Source organism: Colius striatus, chromosome 4 (assembly GCF_028858725.1).
Source record: "Colius striatus isolate bColStr4 chromosome 4, bColStr4.1.hap1, whole genome shotgun sequence".
Taxonomy (NCBI): Eukaryota; Metazoa; Chordata; class Aves; order Coliiformes; family Coliidae; genus Colius; species Colius striatus.
The window spans coordinates 15,323,865-15,347,342 of NC_084762.1; the positions used below are offsets into that span (position 1 = coordinate 15,323,865).

Here is a 23,478-nt window from a genome sequence, read left to right on the forward strand (position 1 = left end):
GTTTATTGCCTCACCTGAAGACACCAGCAGAGTGTAGATGCTTCTGGCATGCAGGTGTACAATGAATAAATATCACCCTGCCTGGACAAGAACATCCTACTAGTCAGACTGCTAGAACATCCCTGCCATCGTGGCGTGGTACTTACTGACCCTGGATAAACCACAAGCATGGCTTCTTACCATTTGAACAGGCTTTATCCAGTCCTAGTAACTCTGCAATCACTCAGAAACGGTCAGTCCCTCTCACTGCTGCAGCTTTACTTTAGTGCTAGCCATGAGGATAAGCCAGGAGGACATGCCATGGTTATTTCCACCCTCTGCCATCCAGTCTAGCCCTGCTTGAAAAGATCTCAATTCTTAATAAATCTCAGGATATCAGGGAGCATATGAAGTCTTCTCCTCTGGAGGTTTTCAAAACTCACCTGGACACATTACTGTGTGACCTGACTGAGGTGAACCTACTTTAGCAGGTGTGTTGGTCTAGATGATCTCTAGAGGTCCCTTCCAACTCCTACCATTATATAAGTCTACGATCAAGAGATCTGAGAAGGGACGCAAGCAGATCTGCATTGTCTCTCCTGTCTTCTGCTACTGCCTCTTAAGCTGTGCAGTTAATAGGGGTAACATTAAAAGGCTTTTAAAGGAACTGTAGCTTTTTAGTATAGCCAGTTACTATCAGGATCAAAGAAATAATAGACTTTCTTCAAAAAGAGAGATGTGACCTACTAATCTACAGTCCTTTTAATAGTACATTCGTAATGAAATGAGTCTTAATGGGCATCCCTCTATTTTCCAGCTGATTGCTCCTGTTGGAGCGTATTTGCACAAATGGAGTTCACTTGCCCACAATAAGCTGAGCATTGCAGACATCTCTGATTTGGTAGCACTCTGCATCCATTTCACGGTGGTAAATGATCGTGAAAGCCTATGAGAAACAAGAAAGCCCTTGACAATCAGTTGCAAAGCCAAAGTATGGCTGCTTCTGTCCTCCCTAGATCCAGTACCGTATGTCCCACCTAGTGATTGTTTTCAGCTGTCTTCAGAATAGGAAATTAGCATATGTTTCTGTCAAGAAGAAAAATATAGCGCACATCGAGCCTCCAGTAAAGAGAAAGAAGCAAACAGCAGCTGGTGAACGGAAAACTGCTTTGTTCTACCTCAGATGAAATGGGGTACGCTGGGAATGAGGATAGCGAGGAGAGTCCCTGTACAGGGAAAAAGCAAAAGGCAGGCAGAAGAGATTAGGGCTGCTTACAAAAAAACAAACAAAAAAAGAAGTCAGTAGCAATCAGATGTAGGATTGTGGCTGTCCTAGAAATGTGAAGTCACACACAGTTGTAAATAAAAAATTGAAAAGAACAATCTGTTTTTACATATGTGAAGTGCATAAGCTCTAATATGCCTAGATTAGATTCAAGTGAACTCTCTTTTCCAGTTTGCCCTCAGTTGTACCACTTGCTGTAACAGTTCTGTTACCTCAGTCTGTGTGTTTCTTCTGTAGGAAATAAATCAGGATTTTAGCAATTAATATCACATCTGACAACAACATACACTGCCCAAAGCACAACTAAAACATTCCTGTCAAAGAATTTTCTTTTACACGTGTCTGTTATTGAACTGCCTAATTACTACTGTCAAAAATAGTCAGTCTTTATGCTAGTGCCTGTTGGAAAAAACCCACAAACCTTTACCTCCTCCTTTCTTTTATTCCTGCCTATGCATGTGGCAGTATAGCCTCTGCCTTCATCATCACACTGCAATACTTAAGGGAGAACTGCAATGCCACTAAAGCAGCTGCAAGCCCAGATTTTTCTTTTGTGTCTGGAGAGTATCAGTGACACCTTGGCCTTGAGTAATTGCTGATCAGCAGAGAAAGAATCTGCTTTCGGTGGCTCTGTCTCATTTATGGGAGCTTGCAGATAATTCTCCTCTGATGGCATGGAGGCAGGCACCTAGTAAGTGGTAGGTTGAGTGTGTGTGGAAAAGCAAACCAGAATATCTCAGCTACATTAAGAAAAACATTTTACAAGGAGAAGCCAGGTTGGGGTTTTTAATGTGCTAAAGATTTGGAATAGTTCCCTTACTAGAGATTTTTGGGTGCTGGCATCTCATACCTTTCACAGAATGCAGTCTTATTTAAAATAACTCTATTTTTACTTTATAATTAAAAGCCTAAAAAGTCACTGACCACTTCTAAGAGCCTGTCTAGGAAACTTTCAAATATCAGAGTCTAAAAAGAAACAGAAGAGGTATTCGAACCACTTTCACTAGAGAGACAAAATGCTCTTAACTTCAAGTTAACTTCAATGCACTTCAAGTCACCCAAGAGCTTGCTTTTTCTCCTAAGTGGGTAGAGAGGCTAGGCTCCTTTTCAGACATCAAATTCTGATGCCTAAGGTAGATTATAATTCTTACTGATGGCATTCCAGCTTTGAAGAACCTGCTAGTTCCCTGTCCTTAAATAAATAAATAAATAAAGAGGGTTAGGGAAAACCCCAACTTTTATAAAAGCAACTGCCAGTTCAACAGTAGCTTATTGCATGTCTGAGAACAACAGTAACTTTCACAACAGGATGACAACACTACAGATGGCTATCAAATACTGCAGCAAGAAATAAGGTTTTCCTACAGCATTTTCATGGCTTTAAGGGTACTCTTGGTACTGCTGAAAACCCTTTGGCTATGACTCCACGCACATCTCCTGCTCCCTACCATTAAGGTATTGATCAGGAATGAAAGACCCGTGTACCAGATATGCACAGCGGTCAGAGTGCTAACGATTTGTTCTTCTGCTAAATGTAGTTGATTGTTTAACTGTTTTATTCCTCTCTCCATCAAGGCACAACTTTATATAATTTACAGTATTATTCTCTATTACCTCTAGTCACATATCTGTCCCTCATTTTAGAAAAGGCAGCATTAGCAGAGCATTTCCCTCCACAGGGGTCCAATGAAATACCGTCAGGGCCTCTCCCCACATCACCTGCAAAAGGCTCAAGAGGCTGGAAGCCTTGAGCAACACCAGCCCCTGCTTCTTGTTAATACCATGCAGAGGTAGCTTACAGAGAGAGGAGGCTCCGCTAGGGCTCAGTGCACCCTTCTCCATACAGCTGCTTGCAGAGGTGACTAACCTATGATGCCTACATAAGGTTGCTGTTTTGAAGAAGTTACTGCTTTTTCCCACACACCCAGGGAATGTCAGATCCTTTTCCAGGTGCTCCAGCTACAATGTCCATACACCCTCCAACATACACCAACATCCATCCAGTATGTGCAGCAAAGATATTATGCAAAGCACAGATATTATGCCTTGGACTGCCACACCATCAGAAGAAAAACCACCTTGTGAATAAAATGCTGATGTATGACTAAGGAAACCTAAGACTAGGTTCCAGCCCTGCCAGAGATATTCTTGAATAACCACAGAAAAGTCACTTAATGTAACCATACAATGGAAAGAAGTTTTCCTTTTCTGTTCCATTCCTCTGTCTTGTGTGTCGAGACTGTTTATGCACAGTGGATAAAAGATGTGCTCCCAGTGTGGCTAAATACAGAGACTTGGAGAAAGCATCTCTGAAATAAGATGACACTAAAGCTCTTCACAAATGCTAAGTGAAGAAAAAAAAGAAATGAATCTGAGAGCAGACAAACATCATCATCAATTCACTCACCAGCACTGAATAAAGTCATACAGTCATCTTTTGTCACTGCCATTCATGAACTAAAGAAGGAGATATACTTCTCACTTCCCTTTGTCAGTGCGTGCTTGTGTGCAGGCTGGCGTTTGTGTGCATTCAGGTCTGCTAGGATTAAAGCAGTTGCATTGTTCAAAAGCACCATGTTAATAGATCCTAATGTAGTATGGAGGTAGTAGTTAACTTACCATTTCTGCTGCATTTAGTTATTTTTATAGTTCTGGACCTTTTTTCCTGCTGAGAGATCCGAATGAAAAAATGACTTTGAAAGACACTATAATCAACTGCTGCCGGCTGCAATTACATTGTGTACTTGATGTCTTCAGAAAGCACCTCTAGTTTAAAACCATAAGCCTTTCAGCTTGAATTCTCTCTTGACTCTGTTCTGTTTTGTTATTTCAGAGGTGTATTTACAGGAGCGATTGCTTAGAGTATATAGGTTTATATAACAAAGATATCCAAAAAGTGAACATCAGAAGATTAACATTTCATCAGCTATCTTTACACTGAGAAATTGACTTCTTTGCTGTTTACAACTGATATTTCGAAAGGAATGCCTCACAGACAATGGAGGGGAAAAAAAATGAGCATTTGGATTTCAGAGCTGTAAAAGCTAATTCACACTTGAGAAAATGATTAGATAGACACTTTCAGATCTGACTGGTCATAAGAGAGGCATAATTGTAAAGTAAGCTCAAACTCAACAACTGCTTTTTAAGTCGAAGTCAATTATGGACAAGTCTGCAGCGCTACAGCTTCTGAGCATATGAAACGTGCCTATTACTTAAAAGATCCAGCAAGGATTTTTTTTTTGCTATATATGAAAATGTATCTATATAGTAAAATATATTAATACAGCACTGAAAAGAAGTGAACATGATAAATTCAGAAGCCTCTGTTTTTTTAAGTTAATGCTTTCTTTTCTTTGTGCAACTATTGCTACTTTAACATTCCTCCAACCCCCTCTGTGATGAGAAAGTAATTTTTCTGCAGATTTTCCTTACAACCTTAATAATTTCCTTGCAGTCTTGCCTGAGGGGCAGCAGAACCATATACTTCACATTTTCAAGGGCTTGCCCAAGGACAGCCTAGGGTCCTAGTTCCTCTGGGTCATTCAAGCTCATGTAGGGACCTGGACATTTCTTGTTTGGTATAACAAGGCAAAAATCTAAGTGAATGAAGACCAGATTCTTACCTAGCATGCCTCATCCCGTATAGCAGACTATTACACCAAACACAGAACTCACTATGTGGCCAGTACCTTCCCCCCCCATTAATGCTTTCCCCACCTATCATTCCTCAGGCTTTGGCAATGCCTCTCTTAGGCTTGATGGGTGCTTGCACCTGGTGCTTGCTCAAGGGGAAGGTTTTTCCAGCAGGACCACGTGCATAAGGAAGGTATCTCTCACTGCATAGCCTTGCCAGGGGACTAGCAACTGACTCTCCTGTACAAGGAAAGTGAAGTTGGAGCCTAAGCCCGTGGTCCAATTGCTGTGGCTGGCAGTTTGCTCTGTGGCATTGTTTGAGATCTAAGCAGGGTCAGTTTGCCTGGAAAACTCAATTGTCACTGGCTGGGTAAGCATCTAGAAGATATGATACCAGAATATTTTCAATGTACCCCCTCATCTTCTACAAAACCAAGTATAAATTAAAACTTCAAGGGCAGAATCCTGCTTTTCTTCCCAAGGACACTGTAGCCACTTCATATAACATGGCTATTGATGAAGCCAGGGACTAGTCTGCATTTTTCCAATCAGAAATCAAACCTGATTTTGGGGTAGTGAATCCATATATACAGGTGCATTCATAGTTTAATCTACTAGAATGAAAGAGAAAGGTCTGTTCTCTGTCTCTGTGTGTTTTTTTCCCAGGAACCTAAGCAATCTCTGTGAGGATGGATGCAATTTATTGTCATATAAATGAAAAAAACCACAACCCAAACCTAAAACACTTCCCATGCTCAGTTTCCTAAATTACTATGCCATATCATCTATTAACTTTGATCTCCTCATTCGGTCTCTGTGTGAGAATAACAGTACGTTATCAATTCTTGAAAGTACAATTAATGTTCATTCCAGTGTACTAATGGATCTTAATCCTAATGTGTGAAGCTTTGTACCCAACCCTCAAACAATGAAACTGTACCTAGGTGACTGGCAAATAAAAGATCTATTATGCTGGCACTTCTGCTTGAATAAAGGTTATGTCAGAAACTTTAGAGACACTGATGGCTGTTGGCGTATTTAGAAGCTATTTAAAATGTAATAATCAACAGCCCATAACGACCTACATGTATAAATACATAAAGAAACATAATTGAATGCATGGGATCTGAAAATAAATTAAGATGAAGTCACGAGTCTGGGACACTTTATAAAGCATATTCATCTGAAGGGCTGTTGAAGGGGGAATACTATGGGGCTGAACAGAAAGGAATGATGAAAAAATGTTTCCCCCCCTCCTTGCTGATGCCTCTCACAGGAAGGTTCTTTGCTAGTCTGGTCTACTTAATCACCAAGTGGGAAAAGCAGCACAACCCACAGTCCTGAGTGGGAGCCAAGGTAGAATCTCTTTGGGGTTCTTCATGTCAAGAACCTGGACCTGATACCTGCCACTGCCACAAAGGCATTGCCGGGGCAGACTTCCCTGATTCATAGGACTGACTCCAATGGATGTGTGTTCTCTTTGATTTATAGTTGAAATAATTATAGGTGTAATTTTGCAATGAATTCTCATATTGGTGGCATTAAGACATTACCTACATAAATGAGATACTGGTGGAGAGGGTGAATAGAAAGGTTGATTATGAATGTCATCACCGAGGGGAAATAATTTGGAAGTAAGTTGATATTTATAGTGATTAAGCAATTGTCTGAGGTTTTGATTCTTCAAAGAGGCATGAACATAAACTTTAAATCTGTGACTTGTCACACCAAAGACAGTTCTGTGACTGCAAGTGACGTTGCTTTTATGTTAACAGTCATCATACCTAAAGTTAGACTGGGATGGTTTTTTAAGCTCAGGTATGCAGATTCCTTCTTCTCCCATAAAAAGACCAGATTTTCTTTATAGTTGACCTGGCAGAACTAAGCCAGTCATCTGAGGTGACTGTCCAGTAAAATTGCTTTTCACTCTTGACAGTTGATTAACACAGGTTCCCCAATCAGCTGACCAGCTGACGGTTGAGAGAAATACCATGTTTAAAGTGCCCCTTTTGTCTTATTTGCCTCTCTTTGTGCAATGTAAAGCAAACAAAGAAATCTTAGCCCCCATCCCATGTTCTCATCAGTGAGATGAGAAATACACATCTGCATTTAAAGGAAATAAAATATCCCTGATGAGCAATTGGTTTTCAAAATAGAGAAAGGAGATAGCATGAGCAAAACTATTACATTGCAAAGACCTCTGGAGCACGAGAGACCGGGGCTGGAGCAAAACCAGCATTTAAGATCCACAGGAGCTCACTCTCTACTAAAGGCTCAGCTCAGAGTATAGTGCTCCTCTCTTTTTCATTCACCCAACTAAATTTATCACCGTGACACATAAAACAGTTATCAGCATCTATAGGGCAAAGGCACCCTTGACTCCAGGTGGTACTCACCCTAACTGCAAGCTTAAGCCAAGGTCTGTAAAGGTGCATCTTCTCCCCTGCCACTCACAGGGAAGCTGCCTGGTTTAGCTGCTCTGTTGCTTTATGAAGACCACCCAGTCAAGAAGGACATTATGGGATTGTGTCCTTATTTCAGCATTTTGGACACCTCTCTGCAGAGAAGAGTAAAAGGCTGTATTTCACAGCTATGATATCATTCTTGTGAGCTATATTTCAGCCCGAGCCACTGTAAAACCTCTCCCATGACATCAGAGCTGTGAAATACAGCTGACTTCAAGTGCAGAAAATTCCTCCCGCAGGAGTAATTGTTTCCTGGCAATTGGCATTTGAAGGCCTGATCCTTTAAAAGGCTGGCACAAATCCCACCTAGGTAACACTGCTGCAGGCAGCACTGCTCAGGAAACATCACATTCAGGGGCAGAGGAATGGAGCCCCATGGTGGGATTTGGCTGTTGGGGTAATGAGACAAGCATTGGGGGTTCCTGTCAAGTAAGAATGTTCACTCCCTCATGCCTCAGCAATCCACCCAGACGTCACTAACAGCAAAATGATGGGTTTGTCCACATGCTGCCCTCTGTCTCTCAGACTCTGCCCCCTCGAGAAGGCAAGTCGTGCACACAGAGCTGCCATCTCATCCCTCTTCCCATGCCCACACTCCAAGCACAGAGCGTGACAGACATGCTGTTACCTGGAAGCTCACCAGGGCTGCTGCTGCCCTGGGCACCATGGAACTCACCTGGGCAGGCCCCAACCTCCCCACAAAGCCACATGGTAAGAAAAGTGGAAGTCAAGAATATTGCATGAGGCATAATCTCTTTTGTATTGTGTCAGGGAAGATACCTACCAGAGCAGACTCCACTCAGAGCTGAGTGTTAGAGGAGTAGATGTTGGCAGAGCCATAAAAGACAAGTCCCTACACAAGTCAGAAGGGTACAGCAGGAGGATAACAGAGACTATAAACTGGGAGAGACTTAAAGCTATCTCAGCTCTCCCTAGCCCGGTGCCTGAATCTGCCCCTGTCCCCCTCTAGTGTCCTGCATGTTTATCTGCTGGTGCTCCATGAATCGCTGTGAAGGCATTTGTTGAACACATTGTAAAGCTTCATCACACAGGCTGCTTCTGCTCCTCCTTGTGAGGGTCATTTTGTGGTGGGCAGCAGGTCTGTTCTTGCTGTTACCCTGTGTGTGTGTGTTTATATGCTTACCTGTCTGTAGCCATTGTGTGTGCAAGTTTACATGCTTATGAGTCTGTACCCAGCTCAGAACACCCAAAACTTTACATGGCTACAGCTCCCATGCCCTGCAGGACAAAGTTATTTTTACCTACAGAAAGTTCACTGGCATTGATGAGAACTAAGTAGAAACCTTCCCTCTTCTTCTGAGGAAATGACAGTGCTTCGGAGTTAATAATACCTTTTCCATTCTTCCTCTTAATGCTAAAAAATGGACTCCTGTTCACCCAAAAGTTAACTTTTCTGCAGTATTTTACCATGTGAAGCAGTAAAACAATATCATTTAACAGCCCTGTTCCATTACCTTCTAAGCATCTAAAAGCTAAGTGGAATTTCTTTACAGGAAATTATTTACTAAGAGAATCTATAAGAGACTTGGGGATATTTTATACAAATTATTGCCAAGAACAATGACAAGCAGAAGAGTGGCAAACCCAAGGCATTGTAAATGTTTTAAACTCCATGTTTTTATCTCAAAGGCCAAATTCCACCTGATTTACACCTTTAAAAACACCAAGCATGCATAATATAGGAAAAAAAATGGCCTCTGACCTAGAATATGATCCAACTAGTGTTGTGTGAAATGCTTACAAAATAAAACAACCAAAAAAACCATCCCTTTTCACTTTGGAATAGTCAGGCGTCCATTCTACAGTCTTTATTTACAAATATGGAGAGCCACTGTGTTGAATTTTGAGCTCTTGCAGAATGATTTGTTGAATTTTGATCAGAATATTGAAAAAAAAATTACTTTTCCAAAGAGCATCTGCATGAAGCCAAATGAAAATTAATCAAATGATCCTTCTCTAACGGTATGAATCTGTTTGGACTGAAAATCTAACAAAGTGTTTGTGAAAAAAATATGTGTTGTGGAACATTTCTGTCAACTGATTCTGATTTTTTCACACATTATAAAGTGTTCCAAAGCTGTTCATTAGGCATTTTGCATGACTAGTTTCCTGAGACACGTAGTACCATTTCTTCTTCCTGAATAAAAGCTTTCAACTTTTTAAAAACACGGAAGAACTGTATGTGTAGCTTTTTGGCATTATGAAAATCGTGCAGTCATCAGGGGTAGAGATCACTTTCATAATTATTTTGTAGGTGCACAGATATTTAGTATCAATCATGGTAGGAAGCTGTAGCTAGTGAGAACCCACAGGTAGAAATATACTAGCTGTTTTTTTTTATTTTTAGAAGTTATTAATGAAAGCTTTAGCTTTGTCTAACCATGTAAATAACTGTGTATTTAAAGATCTAAAACTCAATACAAAACCCTGGCAGTAGGTAACTGAGAAAACTCAAAACGTCCACTTAACTTCCCACATAAACAGGCTTAGTATGTGGGAGATAGTGACAAATATGCACATTTATTTCACTAACCTGTTTACCTGACCCTTCTTAAGTGAAGTCAAAGGCAAAAGTCCTTAAATGTGAGGAAAAAAGAATCCTAGAGTCATCCAAGTCCAGGCTCTTCAGCCCATAACTATAGCAATAGAATGCCTCCTGGGAAGACAGTGTGCACTCTTGGTAGCCCTTCTTCAATGTAATAAGGTAACCTCATCAAGATCCTCAGTCAGACACTAATCAGTTACGTCGCAAAGTTCAGGCAGTAAAAAGATAAATGCCTGGTTTGCCTTAGTCGGTCAATGGCAGCAAATGGAGTTAAAGGGGAAAAAGACACCCAACAAATCCAAACATTGGGTCTCTTTCCTCCTACTCAATATAGACTCACTCAGGACAGACCACTTCCCATGTTTTGAGCCAGAAATAACCCAAATCTTCATCACTATTACTCTTCTACTATTGGGACTTCCTTTGCTGTAGTGATGAATGTTAAGTGTCTTTGAAAATGCTCAAAAAGTTGTTATTTTTCTTTTCAGAGATCCTTTGAGACTGCAAAGACTTTTTAAAGGAAGACGGCATGAGATTGGATTCAGTGCAGTAAAGTAGGTTAGTTTGAGGACAAGATAAAAAGTCGTTATTTAGACCTTCTTGTGTTGCCGTGATGAGAACTTACCATTGCTTCTGGCTGCTGTTTTGGGCTGGTCAGCCCCACCAAAGTTTCTTAACTCCATTATCCAAAAGGACTAGTGGCTTTCCAGAAAAGGAAAAGGTTTTGGTATTGTCTGGAAACAGCAGGCAAGACCTCCATCGTTCCAAAAGGAGTTGGATGTGGAATCAGTTCTTTTTATTGGAGGAATACACAGGAACTGACTACCAATATGTTGGCAAGGTAAGAATCTTTCATACACATGTTTTGATTTTAGAAGCACTGGAAAGCCAGCAATAGCAAGTAGGTAAGAACAATGCCTGCTACAACTTTTACCTACCTGCCTGTCTGCCCAGCTTCTGCTGAGGATTAATTCAGTGGAAAGGCTGGTACACTTCAGCTTCAAATTAAAATGAACAACAGGAAGATCCTCATTTAACCAGCAAGTCCCATGACCAATCATGCACAATGATGTTAAAGATTTTCCTTTATATTTTTGTTTGGAAATAGTGAAGCTTAATTACAGCGTTGTTTAGGACAGAGTTTTAGCTTTAAAATGTAATATCCATTTTCCCTCGTGCTCATTAATTGTGCTGAAGTCAAACCAGAAGAGGTTTTGGTCCAAGATTTTTAAGATTCACAGTATCCATATTTTGGTGAGGATTCTCTCTACATGGCAAAAGGCAACAATTTCACTTTTTATTCCCCGCTGTCCACAATAATGCTTCAGCCATTTTCTGATGATGTGTTGTGGTGACACTGTAGACTCTTAACATGATCACAAGCCATGCTATTACAAAGATGTCATAGTTTTAAGCCCAGATGGGCACAAAACAACTACTCACGCACTCATCTCACATGCAACTGCCTGTGGTGGGATGGGCACCAAGGGCCTCATGGAGATCCCCAAGGACAGAGAATGCTCACTCACTGATTACAGTTCCAGGCAAAACAGACAGGACTTGGGGAAGAAAGCAAAATCAGTTTAACCCACCATCAACCAAAACTAGAGCAAACAAAAATTAAATCAGAGTAGGATGATGAATAAAATGTAACCATGCCTTTAAGATTTCCTTACCCCACCTCTCCTGTCTTTCCAGTCTCAGGTCCCTGCTCTTGATATCAGCAGTACAGAGGGACAGTGAATGGGGCTTGTGGTCAGTCCTTCACAGGTGGTCTCTGATGCTCCTTCCTCCTCCTCAGAGGAGGACTCCTCACATTCTTTCCCCGCTCCAGTGTGTTCTCCTTCCCATAGGATACAGTCCCTAAGGAACCTCTCCAGTGTGAGCCCTTCCCAAGGGCTGCAGCTCCTCACAAATGCCTTCCCATGGGACTCATTTGGCAGCACAACTCCAGGCACATTCTGTTCCAACGCTGCCTCCCACAGTCACGGCCCCTAAGGGCACAGCCACCTCCTGTGCCATGGGCTCGTCCACAAGCTGCCGGCAGATCTCAGCTCCACTGTTACCCTCCATGGGTTGCAGGGGCACAGCTGCCATCTCACCATGGGATGCAGGGAGGGAAGCTTCTCTGCTTCAGCATGCCTCCTTTCTCTCTCCCCTCACTGACCTTGGAGTTTGCATGGTTGTTTCTCCGCCATACAACTCCTTCCACTATCTCCTTTCACTGCAGATTTCCCCGTCTTAAATAGTGGTCACAGAGGTGCCCAGATGGCTTGGCCTTGGCCAGAGATGAGTCCAAATTCCATCTAGGGGAAGTTTCAACGGCTTCATATAGGGGCTACCAGAACAGTCCCTCCCCTATTACCATAAAACCAGCTCCCCACAAACCCAGCAGCAAAGAGTTGAAGCACAATGTGGTTATACACTGAAAAGCAAGAGGCAGCTGAAAATTTCTAAGCTCAAAGCATGCTGAGAGTTAGAAAAGGGTCTGTAAAAATAATAATAAACCCCACAGCTTAACTCTGAGAATATCCCTCTCCCTGAGCAGCAGAACGCCCATGTAGGTAACAGCCTTTATGTGAATTGTAGAGCTAATGTACCTGTGGTAAGCCTATAGAGAGTCTATACTGCCCAAGGTGCCACAGTCTATAGGAGTCTCTCTTGCAGAATGCATAAATTATGCTATTGATGATGACATTCAAAGCAGAAACAATAAAGCTTAGTTTTCCAAACAAAAATGGGATTGTGTCTGATCTAGTCTGATTTTTCAAACCTCTTAGCAAAGGCTGCAGATCACAGTGGTTTGACATTTATCTCCCTCTGCAAGCTTCTGAGCATTCCCACGAGAGATGGGAGCTGCTTTTCTTGCCTGCCAATCAGCTGTCAGTCAAAGCTGGATGTGACACTCCTTTCCTGCTACATGGCTGCAAGGCATGATTCAAATGAAGAGCTACTCAGCTGGTCTAATACTCATAGAGCTCCAACCAGGATAATCAGTATTCATGAAGGGTACCATTGAGCCCAATCTACAGGAAAAGGCCAAAGGCAGATAGTCCTCAGAGAGGAGAAGTAGAGAAGGAAGAAAAGAGGGTAAGAAAAGAAGTCAGAAGAGAGTAAGAGGCAAGAACTAGAAAGGCAGAGGTGGAAGGAGAGGAAACTTTACAAAGAGGAATCAAGATAGAAGAGGGCAAAGGGACATCAAACAGGGGTAGAGGATGGGAGTTGAGTGAAAAAGGTTACCTAAAGAGAGCACAAATAAAAACAGATGAGATAGTGAAGGGAAAAAACCCCCAACAGGTAAGGAATGTGGAATGAGGGGGGACAAAAAAAGAAATTGAAAAACAGCAGTCCTCTACACACCCTCCTGTTTCACAGTCTGCTCAGGCAGGTGGAGGGTGTCTGGGGAATGGGAGTCTCTCTCCTACGATAAAGCACATGGTCCTGAGGCGACTCCTACAGCCTGTCATTTTGACAATAAAACCTGCTCAGCTCCAAGTCTCCATACTCTCTACTGCAGAATTAGAGTAGAAGCTATTGGCTTCAGAGGGACTGATGAGGGAGTGAATACTGCAGGATGAGTTTGCTGAGAGATAGTTTAAAAATGGTCTAGTTGGTCCAGAAAGCCAAGAAAGTTTAAACTGGAGCCATTGACAGAGAAAAAAATGTGGATCTTGGTTCTAAAAGTTGTTCTATCTATTGGTGTTTGAATACACTTACTCCTACAAAGCATAGGAAACAACACATAATGTATAAATGTCATTGCTTCTGTGTTCCCAGGCTGTTCACAAGTGGCCTTTCACACGTCTTTCAAATGCCAGAACTGCTCACACCTTTGTAATTGAACAATTAGCCAAGAGGCATAGAAGAGCAGCCATTTATTATTAGAGAAAGTTGAGTATTGGTGTGAGGATAAATGAGAAACAGCTGAATGTCTCCAAATTGAAGTAACCAGGCAATTTAACTGAGCAATTAAACTTGATTGGTGTGGGCAAGTGAGGATAATGAACATGTTTATGAAGCAGATTTTTTTTCTCAGAGGATTAAATATTAACTTTAAATATGAACCAAAAAATGGTATGAATATTTTGTTATAGTCCTTTTGTTCTCTTATGTCATAAGGAAATGTGAAAAAGAAAACCTTTTAAAACAATAGCAATACATCTGTATAAAGGGGAATTTTGTTTATGTCTTGCTGGATCTTCTGGGTTTTTTGTGTTTAGTGGTTAAAGCTGGTGGGCACTAACATCATCATTATTAAATGATTCTGTATATGCTACAAGAAAAACAGTCTCTTTCTCAGGCCAATTTTACTTATTTCATCTGTTAACACCTGTTTAATTCAAATATCTACATCAAAATTTGAGATATAAAAACATCTGTTGTGAAAGATTCTAGCAGCATTATTTCTACAAACTACCCAAATTACAGTTGTAAAACCCTATAACTGCTATATTACAAAGCCCACATTTATATCATACTAGGTTTAGAGAGAAGGAGAAAAAAAGTGAAGGGAAATGCTTTCAGGTTTGAAGTAATAACAAAGAAAGGCAATCTCTCCAAAGAGACAGGTCAGGGCAGTACTAAAGACACTAAAGCACCATCTGAGTCTCAGACCACAGCACTACTCTGCTCCTTTCACTGTATAGTCTATGTCCAATGAACCCAAATGCATTCCACCTTTTAGGAGATAACTGTCTAAGCACACACAAAGCAAAGTAGCCCCCTTTTTGGTACTCACAGATACTGTCAGTTATTAAAATGTTCTCCCCAGATTTGTATGCTACATACTCAGCTGTCAGCCCAAATATGCTGCTGGCTCACATGGGACAAGAATACGCAGCTGCCAAAGAGAAGCTCTCAGTGTTATCAATAAAAGTCAATTGTATGCCGTGGCTCTGACACCAGATCCATCATTTTATTATCCAGCTCCCGTATTCCTGAATTTCATTCCTGTATGGTCATGAAATAAAACCTTTTAAAAGGAGTAGAAACTCACACCTCCGATGTTGGTTGGTCTCAGACATCATAATACAAAGAACTTGCAGAGGGAAGTTCTAGGCTGGAATTATTCATTGCACTGCTGAATAACTTGTGAACTGCAGCTATTCACTGAGGTGTGACTGATGAGCACAGTGACATTTTAACCTGAAGATATCTTTTCTTCTGGTTCAGAAATTATGGCACTTGGCAGGGACTCAATCCCAAAATAAAAAGATTACATGAACATCAAAGTAGAGAAGTGTCCAGTAGTACTACCTAGCCAAAATTTGCACCATTTGAGTTGAGTTTTAAGAGAAATCTAGTTGCACCTGTGGCTGCTTAGTACAATTTTAGAGGGCTGGGATGAATGCATGTGTAGAGTCACAGGTAGATGATGAAGTGTTAGTGCAGCTGTATCTAGAAATGGATGCTGCATTTCCTGTAAATCTTCAGATATTCCCGGGCAAAAGAGTGAAAAAAAAAATCTGCCCTGTTCCAAGATTATACTCAAAGGTATAGTTATCATTTATATGCATTTGATGTCTTTGCTATGGCTGTCCCACTGGCTACATAAACCCCATGTACTGGCATCCATCACCGAGTGGTCTTGTTAGAGCAAAAAATCTACAAATCATTGTTACGTAAAGGGTTAGGTTGCCACTTTCTTTTAAAGAGACATCTGAATTCTCTCTTTAGTCTAAAATCTTAAGTCTTAACTCTTACTCATTAACCCAGAAACAGTTTCTGGCAGCCTGCTGTGCAACTTGCTTTCCTGATAACAACAGGCACAAGTGTAGAACAGTTTTGTCACTCTTTCTCTGTCTGGCACTAAAAGGAAACTTCCAGATACACTTTTCTTTTTTGCTATGTCTTATTGATGTTCATATAGTTCAAGCAGTATGCTCGCCTGGAAGCTATCTGATGTTACTACCTGAACAACCCATCATAAACAATCATCCTCTGCTGACAGCTCCATTTTTCAAAGAAGATAAAGTCAAAGTCCTGCTGCTATTTGGCTTGGCAAAGCAGAAAGGGTACTGCATTACTGTAGGCAAAACCAGAATCCCTTTGTTTGGTGTTGAAAGAACCACTGGGAAAGATAAATTTCCCTCTGTCAGGAATGGTTTAAGGTATCATTGATCCTGCTTTGGAGGAGGAGGGGATAAACTAAATGGTATCAGAATATAGTTTCAGTACTGTTTTTCTTTCTCTTACCTCATTTTACTTCTGGCTACAACTACTCTGTAGACAAGCAGAACTGTTCCTTGCAGCGTATTTCACCAGGAGGAAATCAACCAAAAGCTAGAACCTCTATAAACCATTGCAAGTAGTGGGACCAAGTCACACATGGAGACAAAAATACCTGTCTGTCAGCACACAGAAGGGGTTATTTAAACAAGGAAAGTTATTGTCGTGTATTCAGTACTTGCGTTTTCAGCATATGAAGCAGTAATGGATCACATTACTAAAATGGTTAAAAGGTATCATATCTTAATTTGATGACATCATAACTAGCAAGAGAAATCTTTGCTTTCTTTCAAGTCATTAGTACACTAGCATTCTGTACTTGTCCTCAAAACTTCTGTTCCCCCCCCCAGAAAACACTATGGGAAAACTCAAACTAAAACAACTCTTCCCATTGGTACTTTTAAATCCTTTACGCAATTCTTTTGGCAAACACTTGCTCAGTATTTGTATCATATTTCAAACACAGTGACTATTTGTTAACTTTATGAGGCCTAAAATTAAAAGTACCCCTTGTGACTTTAACTTATTCAGGGAGTCTACTCAAAACAGTTTTCAATTTGTTTTGATGTGCAGAATATCCTTTCTCTGGGTCTGGATCCTGCACTCTGCTTCCAGAAGAACTGGCAGCACTAAAAGCACTGGCTTTTAGTCTCTGAATGACCTCTCAGTCCTGAACAATTCCTGAAGTGGCTCACGGCAAAACTGAAGACAGCTATCAGTCATCCCTAGGTTGCATCAGTTGATCAGAGGTGCTGTGGGGGTTGTAGCACTGCCCACAGAATATACAAGGTTCTGGGCTAGACCCATTCCTAGCAAGAACACAATGGTCTTCTTCCACAGCTAAGTGTGCATGTGAAATTTGACTTTACACTGTGCCTCCCAGAGGACCTCTACTCCCTTTGCTGTGCAGAAGGAGGACTAAAGTTTTGCACCTTTCCAGGTTTAGGCTCCTCCTAGCACATCGTCTTTGTGAGGGTGCTGTGGTCTGTGGGGAGCACTAATGGCTGTCTGCACTGCACTCTGCAGAGGAACTTCTCTCTTGGCAGGGCACAGGACTTCTGAGGGCCATTTACGGCTCTTGGCAAGGCACAGGACTTTTGTGGGCATTTATGGCTCTTGGCAGGGCAGAGGAGTTTTGTGGGCAATTTATGGCACTCCTGCCCTTGTCTTGACAAGAAAGTCACAGGGTCCTTTACGTGTACCAATATTAGTTAATTGCAATGATACATTTAACCGTGGTGATAGAGACATTAAGACCAGCCTTTTCCACATGAGGAAACTACAGGAAGGTTAAATGACCTTATGCACAAATAAAGCCAGAAATTTCTACACTGAGAGTTAAAAAAAAAGAATTAAATCAAGAATTCTTAGACACTCCACCCTCCCTTTTAAATAATTAGGTCACCTGCCTCCCACTTCAATAGGCTGAATGCTTGTCATTCTCTTAAAAACTAGAACAAATGCTATGGCACATCTGCACTTCCTTTTTTCCTCATCCATCATTCATATTTTATGTTCCACCACTTGACTTTCCCAAGTGCCCTTCATTCCTATATTGAATTGCACACACATACACACACTTGTCTTATATTCCTCTTTGAAAGATTTACTGGCACTGATAGAAGTTCTCTGTGCTGTCGGCCTCTGTGGAATAGAGATAACTCTGAAATGAGGGACAGTTGAGAGGTTAGAGGCCCAGGACGACAATCCAGAAACAGCTTGCAGATTTTAAACTGTCATATGGGGGCTAAGGAAGGAGATAGTGAGAAATGGGTGGGACGGGCAAGAATGTTATTCAGGAAATGAAAAGGCTGGAAACATAGCATGGTTAATGTTTATGATCATCATAATTGTGAATCTACTTGGCATCATCCTTGTATCCAAATATATTACACAATATAAGAGCCTTACAACCATCTGTTTCAAACACACCACATTTCCTACAGTAAGGCACATGGCGGTACTTAACAGTGTAACGGTACATAACCTCCTCCCCTTCCTCCCATTCCACCTACAGAAGCAAGCAAATCCTGGGCTCTCAAGCCACTATTTCTGTTGACTCTTACTTCTCTTTTTTTTGTGTCCTGAACTAAATAATTTTATTTTCCATATGCCCATGACTTTCTCATGCCAGTGCTTACATTAGGGGCCACATCTTTTCACTGATCATCCTGTCCTAGTCTTGTTAGCAATCTGCATGTCTTCTTGAACTGTGACTTCTAGCTATAGAAAACCAGCTGAACACATAAATCTTCCTCCCCTTCCCCTCCACAAGGAGAGATTGCAGGTGCAGTTCATGCTTTATGTTGGGTTACTTAGATCACTGGTCATTGGAGCTGTGATTACCATTTTCTTATTTGTTTGTCTGGCACAGTCCTCACTATAAAGCTGCATAGTCAGTAAGGCTAGTAACAGGTAAAAAAAATAATCACAAATCCCTCTTTCAGGCTCAAGAGAAAGAACCATTGTTACTTCATCATTTGTTGTTTACAGTTGGCTCACCAAAAATATTAAACCATAAAGCTTAGAGAAATCTCTTTATTAAATGAAACTCATCTTGTCTGTGACTCCCTTTTCTTTTGTTGCCGTTTCCCTCACTGGTGAACAGAGGTTCACAGTGGGGCAGCAACATATTGAGAGCTGTGGCCAGTCAGTGTAACATTTTGAAACACAAACTGAAAATGTGTTGTGATGTGAATCCTACTGTTGATCCATATGTGCTAATGCAGACAGTGGCTTGCTCTCACTGTTAATGGGGTGAAACAAACTTCAGCATGCACTTGCAAGTACTTCAGGATTCACTGAAGCTTTTAGTTATCATGAAAGTCTGAGGTGGCAGAGAAAAGAAAAGGAAGAATCACCCTCTGAAAGGAAAGGAGAAAGGAAAAATGTCAATCCTTTCTGTCTTCTAATTTCACACACACATAAAAAAATCCACAAAATACAGGACAACAAAGGTCATAAAGGAATAAAACACTGAGCAAGCTGGGAGTTAAAATCCTACATTAGAGGAGAAGGGGAAGGACGGATCAGCAAATGTTTATGCTAGACCAGTCATTCCTACTGTTTTCTTTTCAGAGTTGTTTAGTTTGGAGTTTTCTCATTCAATGCAGTCTGCAGTCCTTCGATTCCCAACTTGCATAGGCCAAGTTGTACAGAGAGCTCCAGAACATCTCAGCTGGAATGGCCTCTGTATAGGAATATCTTCTAGCTGGCACTGTTTCTTACTTTGTCTCTTTGTGAAACATCAAGCAATATTTCATCATTAGATGTCTATTGCAGCAAAGAAGATTTCACTGTCCCACACTGGCTCATATAATGACCATTCAGTCATCTTTATCAGATTGGTCAGCTTTGCTCATATTCTGTCTTCACGTTGGAAGGCAACATCAAGTGAAGCCATTTGTATAACTTTTGTGTTTAGAATCACGCTATTATTAATGGGAGGTTAAGTTCTCCCTAAAAGAATAAAACAGCATAACTGTACCTTTGGTTCTTATGACATGCCTCCTCCCACCTAGCAGTCCTTGCAATCAAGCTGATCAGGGCACTGGCAGAGGATTTAAAGGCCATGCAAACAGAGGTGTCAGAGCATTCACCGTTTCTTTCCACTCCATGCTCTTTCTGTGGTTTTACACATTTCAGGTCAGCTGCTTAAAGCAGAGTTAGTGCTGCTTACAGCTGCTAAAGTTCCTTACAGAATGTCCTGCACACATAGGGAATAACAACTGCCAAGGGGGTTGTGGGCAAAGAGCTAACGCTCTGTGAATGAAAACTCTTGCAAGTATATTCACAGCAACTGTAAGCTGATTTGAGCTTGAGCCTCAAGCTACTTCCAAGTAACAAAGCAGGATCTACACCATTTACCTGATAAACCCACCTCATGCAAATTCCTATTATCTTACCTACAGAAAACATTTTATGAAAAATTCCTTTTAGATTATTTAGATTGATAGGATCATGCCAATTATATCAGCTTCAGAGAGAATTATTTTCTTTCATTAATGCTAGATATGTTATAATTGGGAGAGCATAGACACGAGTAATCTCACCAAAAGAATTCCAGGCTCTCAAGTCAAAGTGAACCTGGATTCCTAGGGACCTAGGACTGAGTATCACTCCTTCCAGAAAGAATCACAGCATAATTAAGGCTGGGAGAAAACCCTAGAGCCTATCTGATCTAAGCCCCTTCTCAAAGTCAGTCCAATTAGAGCAGGTTGCTCATGGCTGTGTCAGGTCAAGTTTTGTATATTCGCCTGTGCTGAACTTCGTGAGGTTTCCATCAGCCCATTTCTTCAGGCTGTTGGGTCCCTCCAGATAGCAGCTTTACCTCCTCAATATTGAGGGCACTTCACCCAAACGACTTCCATTTCTTAATGATATGAAGAACTGCTAAGGCTGCATTCCATCATCTGAGCCATCAGTAAAGATATTAAGCAGCATTGACCTCCAGTGTCAACCCCTGAGGAACATCACTAGTGTTCAGCCACCAGTCAGACTTCATACACAACCCTTTGAGACTGGCTATCCAGACAATTTTCCACTCACCTTAATAGACATTTAACCAGTCCACATCTCACTGATTTGTCTGTCAGAGTACTGTGGGAGACTGTGTCAAAGGCCTTGCTGAAGTCATGCAGTACCTACTGCTCTCTACTTGTCCACAGTACCATTCATGCTGTCAATGGAAGCCAGTCAGGTTAGCTAAGCATGATTTTCCACTACTAAATCCATGTTACTTGTTCCAAATCACTTTATTTTTCTTTATGTACCTGGATTTAGCTTCCAAGCAAATTTGCTTTAGAACCTTCCCTGGATCTGAGGCATAGCTGGCCAGTCTCTGCTTCCCACATCCTTCTTTTTGCCCTTCTTTAAAATGGATGTGACTTTCCCTATTTTCAGAATTTAAGAACCTGTGACTTTTCAGACATTGTAGAAAGAAAACGTTTCTTCACTATCCTTAGATGCATCCAGTGTTGTTCTACAGAAATGAGTTTGTCCACTTTACTTAAAAGACTCCTCATTTATTGGGTTTTATTTTTTTTAAGCTGTGGATAATGTTTCACTCCACCAGATTTTTCTGCTAGATTCAAGGATCTTTGAGCCTCTGGGAAAACTGAATCTTCACATCCCTTAGCAGTTCTCACTGTCAGTGATTCGTCACCGGTTCCAAAGCAAAGCTCCATCTACCTGAGGTGACCTTTTGCTAATCCCCACTTCCACTTTGAGGAATACTCATTTGAAAGAAGAAATTACTCAATGGCAGCCTCGGCTAAGGTTTTCCATAAGCATATTCCTAGTTGAGCAGCCTTCCTCCAAAGGATCTTGTGGAGATTTAAATGTGCAGCCTTTTAGATTGCACCCTCTGTCTCAAACAAATCTTTACTATGTGTTTACACAGCACAAACTTTTGTTTAAAAACAAAGTTGGGGAATATGACAACATGGAGATATTTTTCCTTTCCTCAGCTTCTAAACTAGATGATGCAGGCATGCAAATAGATTAAAGACTCAACTAAACCTGTGGATATGAATTAATTTCCTTCTTATTAAGTCTTCATTTAAATCTGAATATGAGTTCTCATTTGTTTGAGTATTTGTGTATATCCTTCCTCCTCCATCCCCCTGCTTTCCTCCCTGCCACACACACTTTTATACAGCATATAAAATTCATACACATATTTCAGGATTTGATTGTCAGCATCAAGTGCTCAGAATATCAAAGGGTCACCTTCGTCAGTAAGCAAAGGATGAGCATTTGCTTTCAAGCGCATCCATCAGGGAGTAGTCAGAAGCTGTTACTTGCTGAAGAAGCCTGATGTTTTATTCAACTATATCCCAGTAAAAATATTTCTGGATATTAGGCCAAGGGGTTTTTTGTTTTGTTTTTCCTACTTTAAGGTATATTCTTCCCTACCCTCACAGAATAGAGGTTTTCACTGAATTAAAAATGCACTTGTCCGTATACCTTAATGAAAGTGCTGTATTTGCTTACCATATAATTTTAAGGCATTTAGAAAGTCCAAAGAAAACATTTCCTCATGATGAAACAGATAATTCTGCTCACTGATAAAGAGCAAGCAACCGTTCCTGGGTAAATTCTCTGAGAAATCAAAGGCAATCAAAGCTGGGCATATAACAGACTGACTTCACTAACTACAGACATCACATAATTTAGAGATCAAGAGACATATACTAAACCAAATTATTAATTATACAAGTGCACATTTGTTGAGTGTACTCTTTTCTGGGAAAAAAAAGAATTTCTTCTAACCTCAGTAGAATACCTATTGCCAGCTACTACTGTTTAAGTTCTCTTTTTATTAATGCAGTACAGGGGAGAAGTTCCATTATAATCAGTTGAAGACCTTCACATTAACTGAAAGATATTTGGATAAAATCCACAAAAGTATTCTGCTATAAAACAGCTGGGTTCACAAAAACACTCAGATGGATTTGTTTGGTTTTTTTTTTCCTGGTTAATTTTTAAAAGATGAAATCTATATCAAGATCTTTTGGCTCAGTGAGTATCTTTCCTTGCAAAAAATGGAAAATGGGGCTCAGTTGATATCTAAGTTTATATCACACCAGTCTTTTAGACATACAGAGTGGTATCACAGAATGGTAGAGGTTGGAAGGGACCTCTAGAGATCATCTAGTCCATCCCTTCTAAGGATACAAAGATACCAGGATATTGGAACTATTTTGCTCTGACTTGGGAAAAAAGCATTAACAAAAGTTGATGCTCTTGAACTATATGCACAATTCTCATTGAAAAATTGAGGCAGTGAACCACGTTTCCCTTTCAGGACTCATTGTCTTCCCATTGAAAGTCATTACAGGTTAGGCACTTAGTTTTCCTTAACCACACAGCTCACCTGGTAGAAATGAAAACACATCTATTCCTTTTCATTTTATTACTGAGTCTTAAGGTACCTCAAACTGTATTTGAGCTAATATAGGCAGCCTCAGAGTGCAGAAACTGCACTATCTACCGCATCCCTTAGATAGCCTGTGGTGACAGTAACCTTCAGCTGGTGGGTAATAGCAAACACCTGAAGCAATTAGACTTTCTAGCATTGCAGCTGAATTAAGAATAAATGCAGCAGGCTGTGGCAAAGCCACAGTATTACTAATCTTTACTCCAGTTAAATAATCCTCAGTCTTTCCACAAAGTAACAGAAAAATTACACGCAAGGCTCTCAAATCATCTTATAATCATGACATACAGAACTGGACATTGTTAACAACCCACATTTTACTGCAGGGAGAATGTAGAAGCATCAAATAGTGATCTGACTAAGATCAGACAGAAAGACT

The 23,478-nt window shown here is 40.8% G+C and overlaps 1 protein-coding gene across 1 annotated transcript in view; it reads left to right on the plus strand.

The window, feature by feature from the left end:
* The window catches only part of LOC104550155 (cadherin-6), a 102,014-nt gene that overhangs the window by 42,466 nt on the left and 36,070 nt on the right, over positions 1-23,478 (plus strand). The window contains exon 2 of the mRNA XM_061995038.1: positions 10,420-10,772. Within this exon, the coding sequence (XP_061851022.1) occupies positions 10,545-10,772 (228 nt within the window). The 5' untranslated portion in view covers positions 10,420-10,544. The remainder of the gene's footprint in view (positions 1-10,419; positions 10,773-23,478) is intronic.